Below are 22,402 nucleotides of genomic sequence, written 5' to 3' on the forward strand. Positions count from 1 at the left end.
AAGCAAGATACGAGAAGTAATTCTTCCGCTTGCCTCTGTGCTGATTAGGCCTCAACTGGAGTATTGTGTCCAGTTCTGGGTGCCACATTTCAGGAAAAATGTGGACAAATTGCAGAAAGTCCAGAGAAGAGCAACAAAAATGATTAAAGATCTAGAAAACATGTCCTCAGAGGGAAGACTGAAAAAATTGGGTTTGTTTAGTCTGGAGAAGAGAAGACTGAGAAGGGACAGGATAACAGTTTCCAAGTACATAAAAGGTTGTTACAAGGAGGAGGGAGAAGAATTGTTCTTCTTAACCTGTGAGGATAGGACAAGAAGCAATAGGCTTAAATTGCAGCAAGGGCAGTTTAGGTTGGACATTAGGAAAAATTTCCTAACTCTCAGGGTAGTTAAGCACTGGAATAAATTGCCTAGAGAGGCTGTAGAATCTCCATCACTGGAGATTTTTAAGAGCAGGTTAGACAAGCACCTGTCAGGGATGGTCTAGATAATACTTAGTCCTGCCTTGAGTGCAGGGGACTGGACTAGATGACCTCTCGAGGTCCCTTTCATTCCTATGATTTTATGTGGGCAAGACCCACCAGCCACCTTCTTCTCATTATTAGCGAGCTGGAAGCACCAGCTAAGAATCAAGTATTTATAGGGATTTCACTGGCACTCAGTCAGAATATTAAAGCTTCAGCAAGTTCCCTCTGCAAATCAGAGCTTTTCTACCTTCTACTTTTAAGCTGATTCCTTGCAGCAGCAAGGCTGGAATTCTTTCTGCACTGAGTGTCATTGATAGACAGCAGTCTGGGGAAATGTAGCTTGGTGCCTGACCCTGTCCCACAAAAGTCAATGGGAGCTTTATCAATGATTTCAGCCCTTAATAGAGGATCATAGAATATGATTTCAATGATTTCAGCCCTTAATGCTGTCCAATAGATGCATTCACACAGGAGGGATTAGGAATACTAGAGGCACTGGGAGGGTACCTTGGGGTAATTCAGAAAGATCTGAATGGTGGGGGTGTTATTACTACATGGTGGTTAGTTCAAACTGGAGTGTGATGAGTGCTGGGCTGGAGGGGTAGTGGAAAGGGAGCCCTCTATGGATCACGGAGAGTGGGATAGTATTTCTAAACCTGTGGTGGATGAGTCGGGGGAGAGGGGCAGCGAGGGTAAAATTTAAAAGCTTCATGACCCCACCAGGATCCACCTTGCCACCTCTCTCTCCAATGCACATGGGCTTCTCCTCGCCTTCCCTCCCTTCTCTAAGGGAGCTGGCTGTTGGGAGCTGCTCTCACAGGGCTGCCAGCACTGCTCATCTGTCGGTGGCAAACAGCCCAGCCTTCTGGGGAGCACAGGAACCTAGCCACACAGATAGAGAGAACAATATTTATAAAACAGAAGAATTTTTCTGTTTCAATAGGAAACCACCCCAAGAAGAGGGAACAACCAGAGAAAGAAAACAGCAGTGGAGAGAAAAACGGAGAAAATTTGCAATGGTGCTGAGCCGTGGAGCGAGGGACACCAACGGGAGGCTGGGGATGGGAGCCACTGCCCTATGCACTGTAGAAAGACTCCAGGAGCTGCTCAGCAACCTCCCCCATGCAATTAGATCTCTTCCCCCTGACCTCCAACTCCCCTTTTGCCACAGATGTCCCTTATAAATCTGTACATGATCAGCTAACACGGGCAGGTACCAGCATTCGCTCCTGGAAGATTTCAGACACTCTACTAGTCTGGCACTCGACTTTCAACACTTGCAGAGCCCATGGAGTTGCTGTGGCTTGAAAGCCTCACTTTCATTCCATGAGCATTCTTCTCACCCTGCCCCAGACCCAGCAGAGCAAGCTAGAGAGGTTGAGCCGAACCTTGCCCCCAGAGAGCAATGTTTAAGGGCACATAGCACTATATGCGGCTCAGTAGCCACAGTCTGAGTATCACTGCCCTAAATGCTTTCATTCCTCATTCATACAAGAGACTGCAGTTCAATACGCCCAGGGGTTTAGTGGGCAGTGCCTAATTCACCCATTCTGATGCCCCTGGGTTTGGCAGTCAGAATTTAATTCATCTGCTTTGATGCGGAAGGATTTAGCAGACAGAATCCTTTCACCCACATTCCTGAACATCAGAGGAGCATGAATCTCATTCCCCTGGTATTGTCACCTAGGAATTTATGGATAGAGCCTTGTTCGCCCAAGAGATGCTGACCCAATTGCCTGGGGCTTTCCCCACCTCTTCTTTATAGTTACTGTCTGTGGCAATGAAAGCAGTCTGGCTGTGGAGGACCCTTGAAAGCATTCTCCTCCCCAGGCTGCAGCAGGCAGACTGCAAGCCCTTTATTCTCCACCTGGAGCTTAAATAACTCTGGCCTGCTTCACACTACTGTATTACTCCAGCTTTATGCTGGTGTAAGATGAAATCAGTGGAGTTTCACTGGCGTAGATCTGGTGTAAGGCAGAGAGGAATCAGGCCCTGGGTTCTCAGAATAAGCTGTTTAAAAGAAAAATCTCATGGAATGTCAGATACAGACATGGAATCCTGCAGGCATTTGTTCAGCTCAGGGTTCTATACATCAGTGCTTCTCAAAGTCGGACCGTCGCTTGTTCAGGGAAAACCCCTGGCGATCCAGGCCAGTTTGTTTACCTGCCGCGTCCGCAGGTTCGGCTGATCGCGGCTCCCACTGGCCGCAGTTCGCTGCTCCAGGCCAATGGGGGCTGCAGGAAGAGGCGCGGGCCAAGGGATGTGCTGATCGCCTTTCCCGCAGGAAAGTCTGCTCTCCCCTTCACTAGCAACCAAGCCATTTTCAACAGGTAGCAGGGGCCTGTTGCTAGTGGCCCCAACGTGCTTCAGGGCTTTAGGTACTACTGTAATATTTAATGAACAATAATCCAACATATTCTAGTTTAGTTGGATCCCAAATTGTATCCTCCTGCTAACACATGAAGGCAGCCTTTAACTAGAAGGATTCAAACACATCTGGGTGAGAAACAGGAATATTTCTCACAATCAAGAGCTTGTTTTTTTTTAAAAGACTATAAAGTTGAGGCAGCTGGGAATTCTGGCCTCTGAGCAGCCTGGCCCCTCTGGGGGGAGGGAAGGGGGTGCCTCTGAGCTGCAGTTAAAGGAAAATGTCTCATACTTAAGGGCTGAACTCAAGTATGTATGCAACCATAGGCACCAACTCCGTGGGTGCTCCAGAGCACCCATGGGGAAAAAATGGTGGGTGCTGAGCATCAGCCCCCCATCAGCACCGCCCCCTCCCCCCAGTGCCTCTTGCCCACCGGCAGGACCCATCAATCAGCGCCTCCCCCTTCCTCCCGCCCGCCGCAATCAGCTGTTTCTCAGCGTGCAGGAGGCTGCGTGGGGGCAGAGGGAGGAGCGAAGACACAGCACGCTTTGGGAAGGGGGCAGAACTGGGCAGGAAGAAGCGGGGTGGGGGTGGAGCAGGGGCAAGAAGAGGTGGCGCAGGGCTGGAGCGGGGGCGGGAAGAGGTGGGATGGGGTGTGGCCTTGGGGGAAGGGGTGGAGTGGAGTGAGGGTGGGATCTGGGGCAGAGCCAGGGGTCGAGCACCCCCCGCACTTTGGAAAGTCGGCGCCTGTATATGCAACCCCACCCCCGCCTTCCAAAAGTGCACTTGTCTGGTCCTCACAAAACAGCCTGGACACAGAGAGCCCAGAAGGGGATTGGGGAAGCCAAGTTTTGGTTCCACCCAGATTAATAGATTCCAAGGCCAGAAGGGACCCCTGTGATCATCTAGCCTGACCCCCTGGATAACACAGGCAATAGAATTTCCCCAAAGTAATTCTTAGAACAGCTTTTAGACAAACCTCCAGTCTTGATTTAAACATTGTCAGTGATGGAGAATCCACCGTGACCCTTGGTAAATTGTTCCAATGGTTAATTCCTCTCACTGTTAAAAACGTATGTCCTATTTCTAGTCTGAATTTGTCTAGCTTCAACTTCCAGCCATTGGACCATGTTAGAGCTTTCCTGCTACAGCGAGGAGCCCATAATTAAATATTTGCTCCCCATATAGATACATATAGACTATAAACAAGTTGTTCTCTTAGTTATCAATAGTTCCTCCAATAGCGGGGAGACCTGTTACAGAGTCAGGGGCTCCCTATTAGGTTAAAGTCTCATTCAGTCTTGCAGCACAGAATGGGACCAAACCACACTCCCAAAGCATTGGTGTTCTTGTCTACATTTCAAGCATGAACAGTGCTAGCGGTGTCCAGGGACTAGCATTCTGTCATTTATGGGCCATTTGCTTAATTAGCGGAGAAGTGAAGAAAACAATCTCCATGACAAGGAGATTGCAGTGATTTTAACTGCACAAGCTGCATTCCGCATTCCCCGCAAAGCAAGAGCAGACGTTCTCAATGCTTAAAACTAATCCTCAAGCCGCTCACATTAAACCTCTCCATATCCTAAACCTCGGCTATTCTAAATAATTCTTATCCTTGTACTTAGCAGAACTATTTACAATGGGGTTTAAGCTCTTCCAGAAATGGCTGTCAGGCACCATATCTAGGAGAGCTGGGATATCTCTGAGACAGCTCTTATCAGATTTAATTCAGTTCACCCAACATGTCAGTTGAAATGAGATCCCGAGGGGACAGGTAAAGAGCCTTTCCCATCCAGATTGTTGGTTTGAATCCAGGCCAAGAGGGAAATTGTTACCATCAAGGGGCTGTTTGATGGCACAGGTGAAATGCATGAGAGGTTTCCTCAGTCCAGTTCCCAGTGGACACAACAAGGACCACAAGTGGCCTCTTTGCTGGTAGTCTCTCAGGTCAGGGACTGAATGGGCATGAGACGACTAAGGCTCACTGGTGGGTGAAGGTTGGGGAAGCTTGCACGGCCAATGCCTATGCTGCAGTACGTATCCTGTGAATAAACCACACTACAGAACCGAGAGCTGTCAATCCAGCTCCTTTCATAAATACTCAACAAAAATGAATGCCACTGAGCTGGTGCCTAACATTCAACGTAAATAGCCTCCTGGTTCTTCTAGCCACAAGGGCACTGGAAGACCTAAGTGGTCTTGAGTCCATGTTCTCGCAGAGGAAATCTGAAGTGTTTTCACTCACATATTGGGAGAGATGATCTCATTCCTAGGCAGTCTGAATGAGAGAGCCATGAAGCAAGCCCAAGAAAGGCATGACATAATACACTTCTGAGCCATACATTCAGTTTACACTGGCATAGCTTTAGTGGTCAGAGGTGTGAAAGAAACACACTCCTGAGTAACATAGCTGTGCTGGCAAACCCCGCAGTGTTGACGCAGCTATGCCGGTGAAGAGCGTTTGTTGACGCAGCTAGTGTCGTTCAGGGAGGTGGTGTTCCTACGGCAACAAAAAGACACCTGCTGTCGGTGTTTGCTGCGTCTACACTAGGGGGCTATGCCAGCATAGGCTATGCAGTGTAGACAGAGCCTCAGTTATGTGTAAGATCAGATCTAGACTAGATGGCTGTGTCCCACCCCTGTAAAGTAGCTATCATTCAACTTCCAGAAACATTCAGCTTATAAGCTAAAGGGTTTCTTCACTTGATTGCTACTGGAAAGTGGGTATTTTTTTAAAATCTGAGCCAACTTTCCTTCAGCTAGTTTGCAGTGATGGGACGGTTAAAAAAACTTCTTCAGTCCAGAGAAAAAATAGACAGACCAACCTATGTTTTCCCCAGCAATAACTTGAGAAGAAGAGACAGATCATGTGCAGTAGAGAATCTTGCTAAAGCAGTTAGTTACGCAAAGAACAAACCAATGCAGAGGTCAACAATAACCCAACTTTATATTACCTTTTATGGTCAACAAATCAAGGGTTGTGTGTTTTATTTAGACTGAATCAAGCAGTCCGTAGGATTAAATTCACAGAAACAAAGCATAATCCCAGCCATCTCTCCTCCTCCCTCTCAGCACCTTCCAGTGTCCTCAAGTGTGTAATCCATCTACTCACTCTTGCTCTGTTCATTTGCCTTAGGGTATGTCTACACTACGAAATTAGTTCGAATTTATAGAAGCCGGTTTTATAGAAATCAGTTGTATACAGCCGATTGTGTGTGTCCCCACATAAAATGCTCTAAGTGCTCTAGTCGGCGGACCGCGTCCACAGTACGAGGCTAGCGTCGACTTCTGGAGCATTGCACTATGGGTAGTTATCCCACAGCTATCCCACAGTTCCCGCAGTCTCCGCCGCCCCTTGGAATTCTGGGTTGAGATCCCAATGCCCGGATGATGCAAAACAGTGTCGCGGGAGGTTCTGGGTACATGTCATCAGGCCCCTCCCTCCCCGTCACAGCAATGGCAGACAATAGATTCGCGCCTTTTTACCTGGGTTACCTGTGCAGTCAACATACCACGGCAAGCATGGAGCCCGCTCAGCTCACCGTCACCATATGTCCTCTGGGTGCCGGCAGACGTGGGACTGCATTGCTACACAGCAGCAGCTGCTAACTGCCTTTTGGCGGTAGATGGTGCAGTAGACTGGTAGCCTTCATCGGCGATCTGGGTGCTGGCAGCCGTGGGGCTGCATTGCACCAGCCCTTTGCCTTTTGGCAGTAGATGGTGTATTACGACTGGTAACCGTCCTATTACAAGTTGGGTCATCGCACATTAGCAGAGTCTTCCCTGAGCAGCAGATTGTGCAATAGGCCTGAAGGCCATCGTAATACACTAACTGCCAAGCGCCCAGTATTTGCTGCCAAGCACCCAGAAAGATGCCGAGGGCTATCAGTCACGCTGCACCGTCGTCTTAAGATGTAAAAAATAGATTTGCTCTGTATTCATTTGCTTCCCCCTCCCTCCGTCAAATCAACGGCCTGCTAAACCCAGGGTTTTCAGTTTAATCTTTGGGGGGACCATTCTGTGTGACAGTTGTTTGTGTTTCTCCCTGATGCACAGCCACCATTCTTGATTTTAATTCCCTGTACCTGTACGCCATGTCGTCACTCAGCCCGCCCTCCCTCCTTCCCCTAGTCCGTCAGATACTACTTTCGCGCCTTTTTTTGAATTCTGGGTTGAGATCCCAATGCCCGGATGATGCAAAACAGTGTCGCGGGCGGTTCTGGGTACATGTCGTCAGGCCCCTCCCCCCCCCCGTCACAGCAACGGCAGACAATAGATTTGCGCCTTTTTACCTGGGTTACCTGTGCAGACAACATACCACGGCAAGCATGGAGCCCGCTCAGCTCAGCTGAGCTCACCGTCACCATATTTCCTCTGGGTGCCGGCAGACGTGGGACTGCATTGGTACACAGCAGCAGCTGCTAACTGCCTTTTGGCGGTAGACGGTGTAGCATGAGTAATAGCCGTGGGGCTGGCAGCCGTAGGGCTGCATTGCACCAGCCCCTTGCCCTTTGGTAGGAGATGGTATATTATGACTGGTATCCGTCGTCGTCGTACTGGAGTGGCTGTCAATCATGGGCACCTGGGCAGACATGCTACTGTCTCGATGATGATGGCTACCAGTCGTAGTATAGTATTTTCTGCCAATTGCCCAGTATTGTCTGCTAAGCACCCAGAAGAGGCCGAGGGCGATCTGGGTGCTGGCGGACGTGGGGCTGGCAGACGTGGGGCTGCATTGCTACACAGCAGCAGCCCCTTGCCTTTTGGTAGATGATGGTATATTACGATTGGTAACCGTCGTCATCATACTGCAGAGGCTATCACCCATGCTGCACCGTCGGCTGCCAGCTTAAGATGTAAAAAATAGATTTGTTCTGTATTCATTTGCTTCCCCTTCCTCCGTGAAATCAATGGCCTGCTAAGCCCAGGGTTTTCAGTTTAATCTTTGGGGGGACCATTCTGTGTGACAGTTGTTTGTGTTTCTCCCTGATGCACAGCCACCTTTCTTGATTTTAATTCCCTGTTCCTGTACCTGTACGCCATGTCGTCACTCGGCCCTCCCTCCCTCCTTCTCCTGGTCCATCAGATACTAGTTTCGCGCCTTTTTTCTGACCAGGCGCCATAGCTAGCACTGGGATCATGGAGCCCGCTCAGATCACCGTGGCAATTATGAGCACTATGAACACCACGCGCATTGTCCTGGAGTATATGCAGAGCCAGGACATACCAAGGCGAAACCCGGACCAGCCGAGGAGGCGATTGCAGCGCGGCGAAGAGAGTGATGAGGAAATTGACATGGACATAGACCTCTCACAAGGCACAGGCCCCAGCAATGTGGAAATCATGGTGTCACTGGGGCAGGTTCATGCCGTGGAACGCCGATTCTGGGCCCGGGAAACAAGCACAGACTGGTGGGACCGCATCGTGCTGCAGGTATGGGACGATTCCCAGTGGCTGCGAAACTTTCGCATGCGTAAGGCCACTTTCATGGAACTTTGTGACTTGCTTTCCCCTGCCCTGAAACGCCAGGATACCAAGATGAGAGCAGCCCTCACAGTTCAGAAGCGAGTGGCGATAGCCCTGTGGAAGCTTGCAACGCCAGACAGCTACCGGTCAGTCGGGAATCAATTTGGAGTGGGCAAATCTACGGTGGGGGCTGCTGTGATCCAATTTGCCAGGGCAATGAAAGACCTGGTGATATCAAGGGTAGTGACTCTGGGCAACGTGCAGTCAATAGTGGATGGTTTTGCTGAAATGGGATTCCCAAACTGTGGCGGAGCCATAGACGGAACCCATATCCCTATCTTGTCACCGGAGCACCAAGCCACCGACTACGTAAACCGCAAGGGGTACTTTTCAATGCTGCTGCAAGCCCTGGTGGATCACAAGGGACGTTTCACCAACATCAACGTGGGATGGCCGGGAAAGGTACATGATGCTCGCGTCTTCAGGAACTCTGGTCTGTTTCAAAAGCTGGAGGAAGGGACTTTCTTCCCGGACCAGAAAGTAACCGTTGGGGATGTTGAAATGCCTATCGTGATCCTTGGGGACCCAGCCTACCCCTTAATGCCATGGCTCATGAAGCCGTACACAGGCAGCCTGGACAGGAGTCAGGACCTGTTCAACTACAGGCTGAGCAAGTGCCGAATGGTGGTGGAATGTGCATTTGGACATTTAAAAGCGCGCTGGCGCAGCTTACTGACTCGCTCAGACCTCAGCGAAAAGAATATCCCGATTGTTATTGCTGCTTGCTGTGCGCTCCACAATATCTGTGAGAGTAAGGGGGAGACCTTTATGGCGGGGTGGGAGGTTGAGGCAACTCGCCTGGCCGCTGATTACGCGCAGCCAGACACCAGGGCGGTTAGAGGAGCACAGCAGGGCGCGGTGCGCATCAGAGAAGCTTTGAAAACGAGTTTTGTGACTGGCCAGGCTACTGTGTGAAACTTCTGTTTGTTTCTCCTTGATGAACCCTCCAACCCCCCCCCCCCCCGACCCGGTTCACTCTACTTCCCTGTAAACCAACCAATCCACCCCACCCTCCCCTCCCCAATTCGAGCACCGCTTGCAGAGGCAATAAAGTCATTGTTTTTTCACATTCATGCATTCTTTATTAGTTCCTCACAGAAGTAGGGGGATAATTGCCAAGGTAGCCTGGGATGGGTGGGGGAGGAGGGATGGAAAAGGACACACTGCATTTTAAAACTTTAAGTCTTATTGAAGGCCAGCCTTCTGATGCTTGGGCGATCATCTGGGGTGGAGTGACTGGGTGGACGGAGGCCCCCACACCGTGTTCTTGGGCGTCTGGGTGAGGAGGCTATGGAACTTGGGGAGGAGGGCTGTTGGTTAAACAGGGGCTGTAGCGGCGGTCTCTGCTCCTGCTGCCTTTCCTGCAGCTCAACCATACGCTCGAGCATATCAGTTTGATGCTCCAGCAGACGGAGCATTGACTCTTGCCATCTGTCTGCAAGCTGACGCCACCTATCGTCTTCAGCCCGCCACTTGCTCTTTTCATCCCGCCATTCAGCCCGCCACCTCTCCTCTCGTTCATATTGTGCTTTTCTCATGTCCGACATTGACTGCCTCCACGCATTCTGCTGTGCTCTATCAGCGTGGGAGGACATCTGCAGCTCCGTGAACATATCGTCCCGCGTCCTACGTTTTCTCTTTCTAATGTTCACTAGCCTCTGCGAAGGAGAAACATTTGCAGCTGGTGGAGGAGAAGGGAGAGGTGGTTAAAAAAGACACATTTTAGAGAACAATGGGTACACTCTTTCATTACAAGGTCGCATATTTCGGCTTGCAGGCAGACCCACGGTAGGCCACAGTGTTTTGGCTTTTTTAACCTTCTTAACATGCGGGAAAGGTTTCAAACAGCAGCGCATTTCCCATATCAAGGATGAATTGGGTTGTCCATTTAAAATGGGTTTTCAATGTAAAAGGAGGGGCTGCGGTTTCCTGGTTAACATGCGGCACAAACCCAAGTAAACCACCCCCCCCACACACACACGATTCTCTGGGATGATCACTTCACCCCTCCCCCCACCGCGTGATTAACAGCGGGGAACATTTCTGTTCAGAAGAGCAGGAACGGGCGCCTCTGAATGTCCCCTTAATAAAATCACCCCATTTCAACCAGGTGACCGTGAATGATATCACTCTCCTGAGGATAACAAAGAGAGATAAGGAATGGATATTGTCTGCATGCCAGCAAACACCGGGACCATACGCTGCCATGCTTTGTTATGCAATGATTCCAGACTACGTGCTACTGGCCTGGAGTACATGAAGGAGAGCTTTCTGGAGATGTCCCTGGAGGATTTCCGCTCCATCCCCATACACGTTAACAGACTTTTCCAGTAGATGTACTGGCCACGATTGCCAGGGAAAATTAATCATTAAACACGCTTGCTTTTAAACCATGTGTAATGTTTACAAATATTTACAAAGGTACACTCACCAGAGGTCTCCTGTGTGTCCTGAGGGTCTTGGGTGAGTTCGGGGGTTACTGCTTCCAGGTCCAGGGTCACAAACATATCCTGGCTGTTGGGGAAACCGGTTTCTCCGCTTTCTTGCTGCTGTGAGCTACCTACAGTACCTCCATCCTCATCTTCCTCGTTCCCCGAACTGTCATCCCTGTGTGTTTCTCCATTGACGGAGTCATAGCACACGGTTGGGGTAGTGGTGGCTGCACCCCCTAGAATGGCATGCAGCTCCGTGTAGAAGCGGCAAGTTTGCGGCTCTGCCCCGGACCTTCCGTTTGCTTCTCTGGCTTTGTGGTAGGCTTGCCGTAGCTCCTTAATTTTCACGCGGCACTGCTGTGTGTCCCTGTTATGGCCTCGGTCCTTCATGGCCTTGGAGACCTTTTCTAATACTTTGCCATTTCTTTTACTGCTACGGAGTTCAGCTAGCACTGATTCATCTCCCCATATGGCGAGCAGATCCCGTACCTCCCGTTCGGTCCATGCTGGAGCTCTTTTGCGATCCTGGGACTCCATCACGGTTACCTGTGCTGATGAGCTCTGCGTGGTCACCTGTGCTCTCCACGCTGGGCAAACAGGAAATGAAATTCAAATGTTCGCGGGGCTTTTCCTGTCTACCTGGTCAGTGCATCTGAGTTGAGAGTGCTGTCCAGAGCGGTCACAATGAAGCACTGTGGGATAGCTCCCGGAGGCCAATAACGTCGAATTCCGTCCACACTACCCCAATAACGACCCGCAAAGGCCGGTTTTATCGCTAATCCCCTCATCGGAGGTGGTGTAAAGAAACCGGTTTAAAGGACCCTTTAAGTCGAAAGAAAGGGCTTCGTCGTGTGGATGTGTCCAGGCTTAATTCGATTTAACGCTGCTAAAGTTGACCTAAACCCGTAGTGTAGACCAGGCCTTAGATAGAACATGATATTTTACTGAAAAAAAACTTAATTTTGCAGATGCAAACAGTGTGTTAATATACACCCTTCCCTGCAGCAGCAGAAACAACAAAACACCTTCTATTCAACCACATCAATAGCACAAGAGAAATTAACCTGACTGTGTTAAAACACAAAAACACACCCCTCCAGAAATCACAGAGCACTCACTCGCACTTACAGAGCTGCAGTCTTATCTAGCTCAGTATATGAACTTAAGCTTCCCATCAATCCCCAAACCTTGCGTGCCCCACCTTTACACAGTCAGGATCGATCTTGTCAAGAGCTGCAAAAGTTTCAGGTCTTAGTACTCCTCTACTCAAGGCACTTTCACAACACAGACTGGGCTGACATGAGAAATGAAGTCATTTGTTCACATTTGCAGACAACTTTAAAAAAAAGAAAAGATAAAAACATGATCAATTTAGAACAAAGCAGGTCTGACCATCATTTTAAATACACGTCACCTCTCATACGGATGTCACCAAAATGGTATCTTGGTAAGCGGAGCACAAAGAGGAGTTTATTAATGTGCTGCTCTCTCTGAAGTCATGCTTATGAGAAGGCCATGCAAGGCTTTTGATACTGACTCACATGAACTTCTCATAAGCAAACTAGGAAATATAGCCTAGACAAACCTACTATAAGGTGGGTGCACAACTGTTTGGAAAAATGGACTCAGAGGGTAGTTATCAATGGTTCTCAGTCAAGCTGGAAGGGCACATCGAGTGAGGTCCCGCAGGGATATGTCCTGGGTCTGGTTCTATTAAATATCTTCATAAATGGTTTGGATAATTATATATAGAGTACACTTAAAGTTTGTGAATGCCACCAAGCTGGGAGAGGTTGCAACTGCTTTGGATGACAGAATTAGAATTCAGGATGATCTTGGCAAATTGGAGAAAGGCTCTGAAGTAAATAGGATGAAATTCAATCAGGACAAACGTAAAGTACTCCACTTAGGAAGGAATAATCAGTTGTACACATCAAAATGGGGTTATATTGGAACACAGAATAAATAGGAGTCACCAATGTCATACTGTTGCAAAAAAAAAGCAAATGTCATGCTGGGGTGTATTAGCAGGAGTCTTGTAAGCAACACATGAGAAGTAATTCTCCCACTCAGCGCTGATAAGGCCTCAACAGGAGTACTGTGTCCAGATCTGGGCACCACACTTCAGAAAGAAGTGGACAAATTGGAGAAAGTCCAGAGGAGAGCAACACAAATTATTAAAGGCCTAGAAAACATTATTTATGAGGAAAGCTTGACAAAATTTAATGTGTTTAGTCTGGAGAAGAAAAGACTGACGGGGGACATGGTAATGGTCTTCAAGTACATAAAATGTTGTTATAAAGGGGAGAATGATAGATGCTTCTCCTTAACCACTGAGGACAGAACAAGAGGTAATGGTCTTAAATTGCAGAAGGGGAGATTTAGGTTAGACATTAGGAAAAACTCCCTAATTTAAGGGTAGTTAATCACTGGAACAAATTACCTAGACAGCTTGTGCAATCTCCATCATTGGAGGTTTTTAAGAAAAACACCTGCCAGGGATGGTCTCTAGACAATACTTAGTTGTGCTTCAGTGCAGGGCACTGGACAAGATGACCTATCTAGATCCCTTCCAGTCCTGCATTTCTCTGATTTTGAAGAAGCCATGCATTATATTGTGTGTTTCCTGAGAATTTTGTGATTTAAACTGGATCCAGCTCTTTGTATGCGTTCATCAGCACAAAGCCTACATCTCACGTTCATCTAAAAGAAACATGGTTCTGTGTCAGTTTTAGGGCCTTAGCTGGTGGGAAGGAGGATGGAACGGGAAAGTATGATTGACTGAGCAATCCATAGAGAGATCAATCATCAGGCATTGCCTGTTACTGCTCCAGCAAGTATTTTAGCTCCAGGAGGAGGAGGGGTAAAATAGCCATTGTGCACACTCTAACTAAATCCCCTTGCTCTTTCAAGAGGATGCTGCACTGTTCTTCACATCCAGCCCTAAATTCTTGTGTCCTTAGGCAGTGTTAAGCAGTTACCATGTTTTGCACTGGAGGTGGCTGCATGTCAAGGATGCAATCCCCATATACAGTTTGCATTTATTTTGAGAGCCTTCAGAATGAAAGGACAGTATCTAATTGGAAGATACATACTAGTAGGATTACGATGGGTGGTGCATGTTTAGAAGGGAGGGATAGCTCAGTAGTTTGAGCATCGGCCTGCTAAACCCAGGATTGTGAGTTCAATCCTTGAGGGGGCCACTTAGGAATCTGGGGCAAAATCAGTAGTTGGTCCTGCTAGTGAAGACAGGGGGCTGGACTTGATGACCTTTCAAGGTCCCTTCCAGTTCTAGGAGATAGGATATCAGAACTGATGCCTGTTGAGCCATCAATGCAGCACTGTACAGAGAGTCATCTCCCACATCTCCTGTCCATCCTGTGCTTAGCTCAGGCACGTGCTACTGATTGTCTCACTTTCAATAGCCCTGATGCTCACTGAAATGAGCTAACATGAAAGCAGGAAAAAGTGAGAATGCGGATACAGTTCTTGTTAGTGGTAAAAACTAGATGTTGGGGGCACTAAGATAGGAGTGAGAAGCACCTGAAAGGGAACTGCAGGCATGATGCCACAATGCTAAGTGGACAATCTCCTGAATTCCTTTTGCCTCTGTCAGCCTTTGATAGTCCATGAGTCTATACAACAGGGCCAGAGAAGCCAACTCAGGTTAGAGCAGATATGGCTATACTGAGAAACAAAGTGTCCAGACTCATAGAATCATAGAATCATAGAATATCAGAGTTGGAAGGGACCTCAAGAGGTCATCTAGTCCAACCCCCTGCTCAAAGCAGGACCAATTCCCAGCTAAATCATCCCAGCCAGGGCTTTGTCAAGCCGGGCCTTAAAAACCTCCAAGGAAGGAGACTCCACCACCTCCCTAGGTAACGCATTCCAGTGTTTCACCACCCTCCTAGTGAAATAGTTTTTCCTGATATCCAACCTGGACCTCCCCCACCGCAACTTGAGACCATTGCTCCTTGTTCTGTCATCTGCCACCACTGAGAACAGCCGAGCTCCATCCTCTTTGGAACCCCCCTTCAGGTAGTTGAAGGCTGCTATCAAATCCCCCCTCATTCTTCTCTTCTGGAGACTAAACAATCCCAGTTCTCTCAGCCTCTCCTCATAAGTCATGTGCTCCAGACCCCTAATCATTTTTGTTGCCCTCCGCTGGACTCTTTCCAATTTTTCCACATCCTTCTTGTAGTGTGGGGCCCAAAACTGGACACAGTATTCCAGATGAGGCCTCACCAATGTCGAATAAAGGGGAACGATCACGTTCCTCGATCTGCTGGCAATGCCCCTACTTATACAGCCCAAAATGCCGTTAGCCTTCTTGGCAACAAGAGCACACTGTTGACTCATATCCAGCTTCTCGTCCACTGTGACCCCTAGGTCCTTTTCAGCAGAACTGCTACCTAGCCATTCGGTCCCTAGTCTGTAGCAGTGCATGGGATTCTTCCGTCCTAAGTGCAGGACTCTGCACTTGTCCTTGTTGAACCTCATCAGGTTTTTTTCTGCCCAATCCTCTAATTTGTCTAGGTCCCTCTGTATCCGATCCCTACCCTCTAGTGTATCTACCACGCCTCCTAGTTTAGTGTCATCTGCAAACTTGCTGAGAGTGCAGTCCACACCATCCTCCAGATCATTAATAAAGATATTAAACAAAACCGGCCCCAGGACCGACCCTTGGGGCACTCCACTTGAAACCGGCTGCCAACTAGACATGGAGCCATTGATCACTACCCGTTGAGCCCGACGATCTAGCCAGCTTTCTATCCACCTTACAGTCCATTCATCCAGCCCATACTTCTTTAATTTGGTGACAAGAATACTGTGGGAGACAGTATCAAAAGCTTTGCTAAAGTCAAGAAATAACACATCCACGGCTTTCCCCTCATCCACAGAGCCAGTTATCTCATCATAGAAGGCAATTAGGTTAGTCAGGCACGACTTCCCCTTCGTGAATCCATGCTGACTGTTCCTAATCACTTTCCTCTCCTCTAAATGTTTCATAATTGATTCCTTGAGGACCTGCTCCATAATTTTTCCAGGGACTGAGGTGAGGCTGACTGGCCTGTAGTTCCCCGGATCCTCCTTCTTCCCTTTTTTAAAGATGGGCACTACATTAGCCTTTTTCCAGTCATCTGGGACCTCCCCCGATCGCCATGAGTTTTCAAAAATAATGGCTAATGGCTCTGCAATCTCACCCGCCAACTCCTTTAGCACCCTCGGATGCAGCGCATCCGGCCCCATGGACTTGTGCACGTCCAGTTTTTCTAAATAGTCCCGAACCACTTCTTTCTCCACAGAGGGCTGGTCACCTTCTCCCCATGCTGTACTGCCCAGTGCAGCAATCTGGGAGCTGACCTTGTGCGTGAAGACAGAGGCAAAAAAATCATTGAGTACATTAGCTTTTTCCACATCCTCGGTCACTAGGTTGCCTCCCTCATTCAGTAAGGGGCCCACACTTTCCTTGATTTTCTTCTTGTTGCTAACATACCTGAAGAAACCCTTCTTGTTACTCTTAACATCTCTTGCTAACTGCAACTCCAAGTGTGATTTGGCCTTCCTGATTTCACTCCTGCACGCCTGAGCAATATTTTTATACTCCTCCCTGGTCATTTGTCCAATCTTCCACTTCTTATAAGCCTCTTTTTTGCGTTTAAGATCAGCAAGGATTTCACTGTTTAGCCAAGCTGGTCGCCTGCCATATTTACTATTCTTTCTACACATCGGGATGGTTTGTTCCTGCAACCTCAATAAGGATTCTTTAAAATACAGCCAGCTCTCCTGGACCCCTTTGCCCTTCATGTTATTCTCCCAGGGGATCCTGCCCATCTGTTCCCTGAGGGAGTCAAAGTCTGCTTTTCTGAAGTCCAGGGTCCATATTCTGCTGCTCTCCTTTCTTCCTTGTGTCAGGATCCTGAACTCGACCATCTCATGGTCACTGCCTCCCAGGTTCCCATCCACTTTTGCTTCCCCTACTAGTTCTTCCCTGTTTGTGAGCAGCAGGTCAAGAAAAGCTTTGCCCCTAGTTGGTTCCTCCAGCACTTGCACCAGGAAATTGTCCCCTACGCTTTCCAAAAATTTCCTGGATTGCCTGTGCACCGCTGTATTGCTCTCCCAGCAGATATCAGGGTGATTAAAGTCTCCCATGAGAACCAGGGCCTGCGATCTAGCAACTTCTGCTAGTTGCCAGAAGAAAGCCTCGTCCACCTCATCCCCCTGGTCTGGTGGTCTATAGCAGACTCCAACCACGACATCACCCTTGTTGCTCCCACTTCTCAACTTTATCCAGAGACTCTCAGGTTTTTCTGCAGTATCATACCGGAGCTCTGAGCAGTCATACTCCTCTCTTACATACAACGCAACTCCCCCACCTTTTCTGCCCTGCCTGTCCTTCCTGAACAGTTTATATCCATCCATGACAGTACTCCAGTCATGTGAGTTATCCCACCAAGTCTCTGTTATTCCAATCACATCATAGTTCCCTGACTGTGCCAGGACTTCCAGTTCTCCCTGCTTGTTTCCCAGGCTTCTTGCATTTGTGTATAGGCATTTAAGATAACTCAATGATCGTCCCTCTTTCTCAGCATGAGACAGGAGTCCTCCCCTCTTGCGCTCTCCTGCTTGTGCTTCCTCCCAGGATCCCATTTCCCCACTTACCTCAGGGCTTTGGTCTCCTTCCCCCGGTGAACCTAGTTTAAAGCCCTCCTCACTAGGTTAGCCAGCCTGCTGGCGAAGATGCTCTTCCCTCTCTTCGTTAGGTGGAGCCCGTCTCTGCCTAGCACTCCTTCTTCTTGGAACACCATCCCATGGTCGAAGAATCCAAAGCCTTCTCTCCGACACCACCTGCGTAGCCATTCGTTGACTTCCACGATTCTACCCCGGCCTTTTCCTTGCACAGGGAGGATGGACGAGAACACCACTTGCGCCTCAAACTCCTTTATCCTTCTTCCCAGAGCCACGTAGTCTGCAGTGATCCGCTCAAGGTCATTCTTGGCAGTATCATTGGTGCCCACATGGAGAAGCAGGAAGGGGTAGCGATCCGAGGGCTTGATGAGTCTCGGCAGTCTCTCCGTCACATCGTGTATCCTAGCTCCTGGCAAGCAGCAGACCTCTCGGTTTTCCCGGTCAGGGCGGCAGATAGATGACTCAGTCCCCCTGAGGAGGGAGTCCCCGACCACCACCACCCTCCTCCTCCTCTTGGGAGTGGTGGTCGTGGAACCCCCATCCCTAGGACAGTGCATCTTTTGCCTTCCAATCGGTGAGGTCTCCTTCTGCTCCCTTCCCTCAGATGGGCCATCTAGTCCACTCTCCGCATTAGCACCTGTAGAGAGAACATGGAAACGATTGCTCACCTGTATCTCCATTGCTGGTGCATGGACGCTCCTCTTTCTCCTTCTGGAGGTCACATGCTGCCAAACCTCCTCACAATCCTTCTGTCCCTGCTGCGCCTGCTCTGAATCTTCAGAACATTGTGGCCGTAGAAGCATCTCCTGACGTCTGTCCAGGAAATCTTCATTTTCCCTTATGCAACGCAGAGTCGATACTTGTTTCTCCAGCCCTCGAACCTTCTCCTCCAATATGGAGACCAGCTTGCACTTTGTACAGACAAAGTCACTTCTGTCCTGCGGAAGAAAGACAAACATGGCACAACCTGTGCAGGTTACAACAGCTGATCGCTCACCTTCCATATCACCGTCCTCTTAGGAGCTTACTCAACTGTTGCAGGAACTACTCGGAGAAACCTGCAGATGAAAGCCTCAGTGCGCTCTCCCCACGCGAACTCCCAGGCAAACTCCTGCTGTTAGCCTCTGCTATTCGCCGCTCAGCTGGTTCGCTGCTGACTGCCCTTATATACCAGTCAGGCCCACTCAAGGCCCACCTGGAACAAAGCACTCCCAATTCACACTTTTCAAACAAACAAGCAAGCAATCAAGCACACGGTCAAACTGACCAACTGTCCCAGCAGCAGGCACTCAGATACTCACCAACACAGCCCCCCTAATGCAGCACTTAGCGTACCTCCTCTTGGACAGCTCCCAGGCAAACTCCTGCTGTTAGCCTCTGCTGTTCGCCGCTCAGCTGGTTCGCTGCTGACTGCCCTTATATACCAGTCAGGCCCACTCAAGGCCCACCTGGAACAAAGCACTCCCAATTCACACTTTTCAAACAAACAAGCAAGCAATCAAGCACACGGTCAAACTGACCAACTGTCCCAGCAGCAGGCACTCAGATACTCACCAACACAGCCCCCCTAATGCAGCACTTAGCGTACCTCCTCTTGGACAGCTCCCAGGCAAACTCCTGCTGTTAGCCTCTGCTGTTCGCCGCTCAGCTGGTTCGCTGCTGACTGCCCTTATATACCAGTCAGGCCCACTCAAGGCCCACCTGGAACAAAGCACTCCCAATTCACACTTTTCAAACAAACAAGCAAGCAATCAAGCACACGGTCAAACTGACCAACTGTCCCAGCAGCAGGCACTCAGATACTCACCAACACAGCCCCCCTAATGCAGCACTTAGCGTACCTCCTCTTGGACAGCTCCCAGGCAAACTCCTGCTGTTAGCCTCTGCTGTTCGCCGCTCCCTGAAGGACTCAGCCCTTCATGGCTCAGAACCCAATCTCAAAACCCCGCCTTGCAGTGGTTCCAAGGTGGAGAAAGGCTAGAACTAGGAGTAACTCTGAGGTTCTCCTATCACTTTTTCAACACCATATTCTATTGCAACAGCTGCTGGGAAAGGAAAGTGCAGCACTGCTGATGGAATCCCACTGGTGTCAAATGAAAGCTCCCAGTCATGCTTGCCTTGCCCTGTATGTGTTAATCCCCAGACCGAAAGGCTGCACTGGAAGAGATGTGATTGGATCTATCACCCAACCGAGCCCCAAGAGTGACTGGGTCAGAAAGTCATGGAGCTCCACACTGAGAAGGAAACATTGACCAGCCGGGTCAGGAAACAGTTGGCACCTGTTAACCTTCGGGGAAAATTTATAAGAAGGAATTCATCTGCTGAAGGCTGCTGGGTGTGAGCAGCAGGCTAGGTGGCTGGCTGAGCCAGGAAACATTTGCTCCTTCGAAGAAGCCATGTTAGTTTTTATTTGTCTATATTTGGTTATCACTTCTTTGCAAGGCTGTGCTGCTCTGAGGAGAGGGAGTCCATAGGGAGAGCGGTACAGCAGTCTGCTAAAAGGACCTTCAACTCAGCCTGCAAGAAGAAAGGGTGTAGATCTGGGCTTGGCTGTGTTTCAATCCACAACAGGGCTGAACTCTGGTTTTGCTTTCAAAGAGAGAAGGAAGCCAAAGAACTGTGTCCATCTGTTGCCTGGCTACAGCCCTGGTTCTACTGAACACTGAGGGAGAGAAGTGGTCTTGGGAAGGCAGCAGGAGGGTTTAGTTTGAGACTGCCCTGGCCCCAAGATGGCTATCCCAGGTGCAGGGTGGGTGGGAGCTCTCCCTCCCCTCCACTGTTCAGTGGCAGGAACACCTTGGTATAGGAGGCTGTCAGTCACTGCAATAAGTTGCCATGGGACTTCCAGGCAAAGTTAGCACTACAGATGTTCCCAACGTTTTGCCCATTAGAAACTTATTCGGTACAAACATCCCAATGTTGTGCCCCATACAGAAAATTAAACCTCCAAGTGGGTTGGAGGAGAACAAAAGTCATGAGGGTCTAAAGTTCATCTCCAAAACTCTTGGGTGTTGTTTTTCATTATTGCTGTTCTAACTTGGGTTATTTTTAATCTACATGAATGTCTAACCTCTTTCTGAGCCTTGCAAAGCTCTTGCCTTCAGGGATGTCTTTTGGCAATGAGTTCCACAGGCTCCTCTCACCAGTCTGCACTACAGTATGTTTGTTTCCGCTGTGTTTCAAAACTAATCTGGAGAGCTGGTTGGAAAACTTCAAACCTTTAAAAAGAAGAACAGGAGGACTTGTGGCACCTTAGAGACTAACAAATTTATTAGAGCATAAGCTTTCGTGGACTACAGCCCACTTCTTCGGATGCATATAGAATGGAACATATATTGAGGAGATATATATACACACACAGACAGAGAGCATAAACAGGTGGGAGTTGTCTTACAACCTCTGAGAGGCCAATTAATTAAGAGAAAACAAACTTTTGAAGTGATAATCAAGCTAGCTCAGTACAGACAGTTAGATAACAAGTGTGAGAATACTTACAAGGGGAGATAGATTCAATGTTTGTAATGGCTCAGCCATTCCCAGTCTTTATTCAAACCGGAGTTGATTGTGTCTAGTTTGCATATCAATTCTAGCTCAGCAGTTTCTCGTTGGAGTCTGTTTTTGAAGTTTTTCTGTTGTAATATAGCCACCCGCAGGTCTGTCACTGAATGACCAGACAGGTTAAAGTGTTCTCCCACTGGTTTTTGAGTATTTTGATTCCTGATGTCAGATTTGTGTCCATTAATTCTTTTGCGTAGAGACTGTCCGGTTTGGCCAATGTACATGGCAGAGGGGCATTGCTGGCACATGATGGCATATATCACATTGGTAGATGTGCAGGTGAACGAGCCCCTGATGGTATGGCTGATGTGATTAGGTCCTATGATGATGTCACTGGAATAGATATGTGGACAGAGTTGGCATCGGGGTTTGTTACAAGGATAGGTTCCTGGGTTAGTGGTTTTGTTCAGTGACGTGTGGTTGCTGGTGAGTATTTGCTTTAGGTTCGGGGGTTGTCTGTAAGCGAGGACAGGTCTGTCTCCCAAGATCTGTGAGAGTAAAGGATCATCTTTCAGGATAGGTTGTAGATCTCTGATGATGCGCTGGAGAGGTTTTAGTTGGGGGCTGAAGGTGACAGCTAGTGGTGTTCTGTTATTTTCTTTGTTGGGCCTGTCTTGTAGGAGGTGACTTCTGGGTACTCGTCTGGCTCTGTCAATCTGTTTTTTCACTTCAGCAGGTGAGTATTGTAGTTTTAAGAATGCTTGATAGAGATCTTGTAGGTGCTTGTCTCTATCCGAGGGATTGGAGCAAATGCGGTTATATCTTAGGGCTTGGCTGTAGACAATGGATCGTGTGGTGTGTCCTGGATGGAAGCTGGAGGCATGTAGGTAAGTGTAGCGGTCAGTAGGTTTCCGATATAGGGTGGTATTTATGTGACCATCGCTTATTAGCACAGTAGTGTCCAGGAAATGGACCGCTTGTGTGGATTGATCTAGGCTGAGGTTGATGGTGGGATGGAAATTATTGAAATCATGGTGAAATTCCTCAAGGGCTTCTTTTCCATGGGTCCAGATGATGAAGATGTCATCAATGTAGCGCAAGTAGAGTAGGGGCGTTAGGGGACGAGAGCTAAGGAAGCGTTGTTCTAAGTCAGCCATAAAAATGTTGGCATATTGTGCGGCCATGCGGGTACCCATAGCAGTGCCGCTGACTTGAAGGTATATATTGTCCCCAAATGTGAAATAGTTGTGGGTGAGGACAAAATCACAAAGTTCAGCCACCAGGTTAGCTGTGACATTATCAGGGATACTGTTCCTGATAGCTTGTAGTCCATCTTTGTGTGGAATATTGGTGTAGAGGGCTTCTACGTCCATAGTGGCCAGGATGGTGTTTTCTGGAAGATCACCGATGGATTGTAG

The 22,402-nt window shown here is 48.7% G+C and overlaps 1 protein-coding gene across 1 annotated transcript; it reads right to left on the reverse strand.

Moving 5' to 3' along the window:
- Positions 1-9,386: 9,386 nt before the first annotated feature.
- Positions 9,387-12,203, reverse strand: LOC135973078 (uncharacterized). The gene is made up of 2 exons (XM_065554518.1): positions 10,793-12,203; positions 9,387-10,042 (listed from the first exon to the last, which is right to left on the reverse strand). Exons 1-2 carry the CDS (start codon positions 11,328-11,330, stop codon positions 9,540-9,542), a joined length of 1,041 nt encoding a protein of 346 aa, XP_065410590.1. The 5' UTR covers positions 11,331-12,203; the 3' UTR covers positions 9,387-9,539.
- Positions 12,204-22,402: the final 10,199 nt, after the last annotated feature.

This window comes from Chrysemys picta, chromosome 8 (genome assembly GCF_011386835.1).
Source record: "Chrysemys picta bellii isolate R12L10 chromosome 8, ASM1138683v2, whole genome shotgun sequence".
Lineage (NCBI taxonomy): Eukaryota > Metazoa > Chordata > Testudines > Emydidae > Chrysemys > Chrysemys picta.

Bases quoted from the DNA above. Each gene is read 5' to 3' on its own strand.
- LOC135973078 (XM_065554518.1), bottom strand. From the start codon at position 11,330: ATGGAGTCCCAGGATCGCAAAAGAGCTCCAGCATGGACCGAACGGGAG. The intron at 10,043-10,792 runs GTGAGTGTACCT...CTCCTCCACCAG, and splicing joins GGACACACAGGAGACCTCTG to CTGCAAATGTTTCTCCTTCG.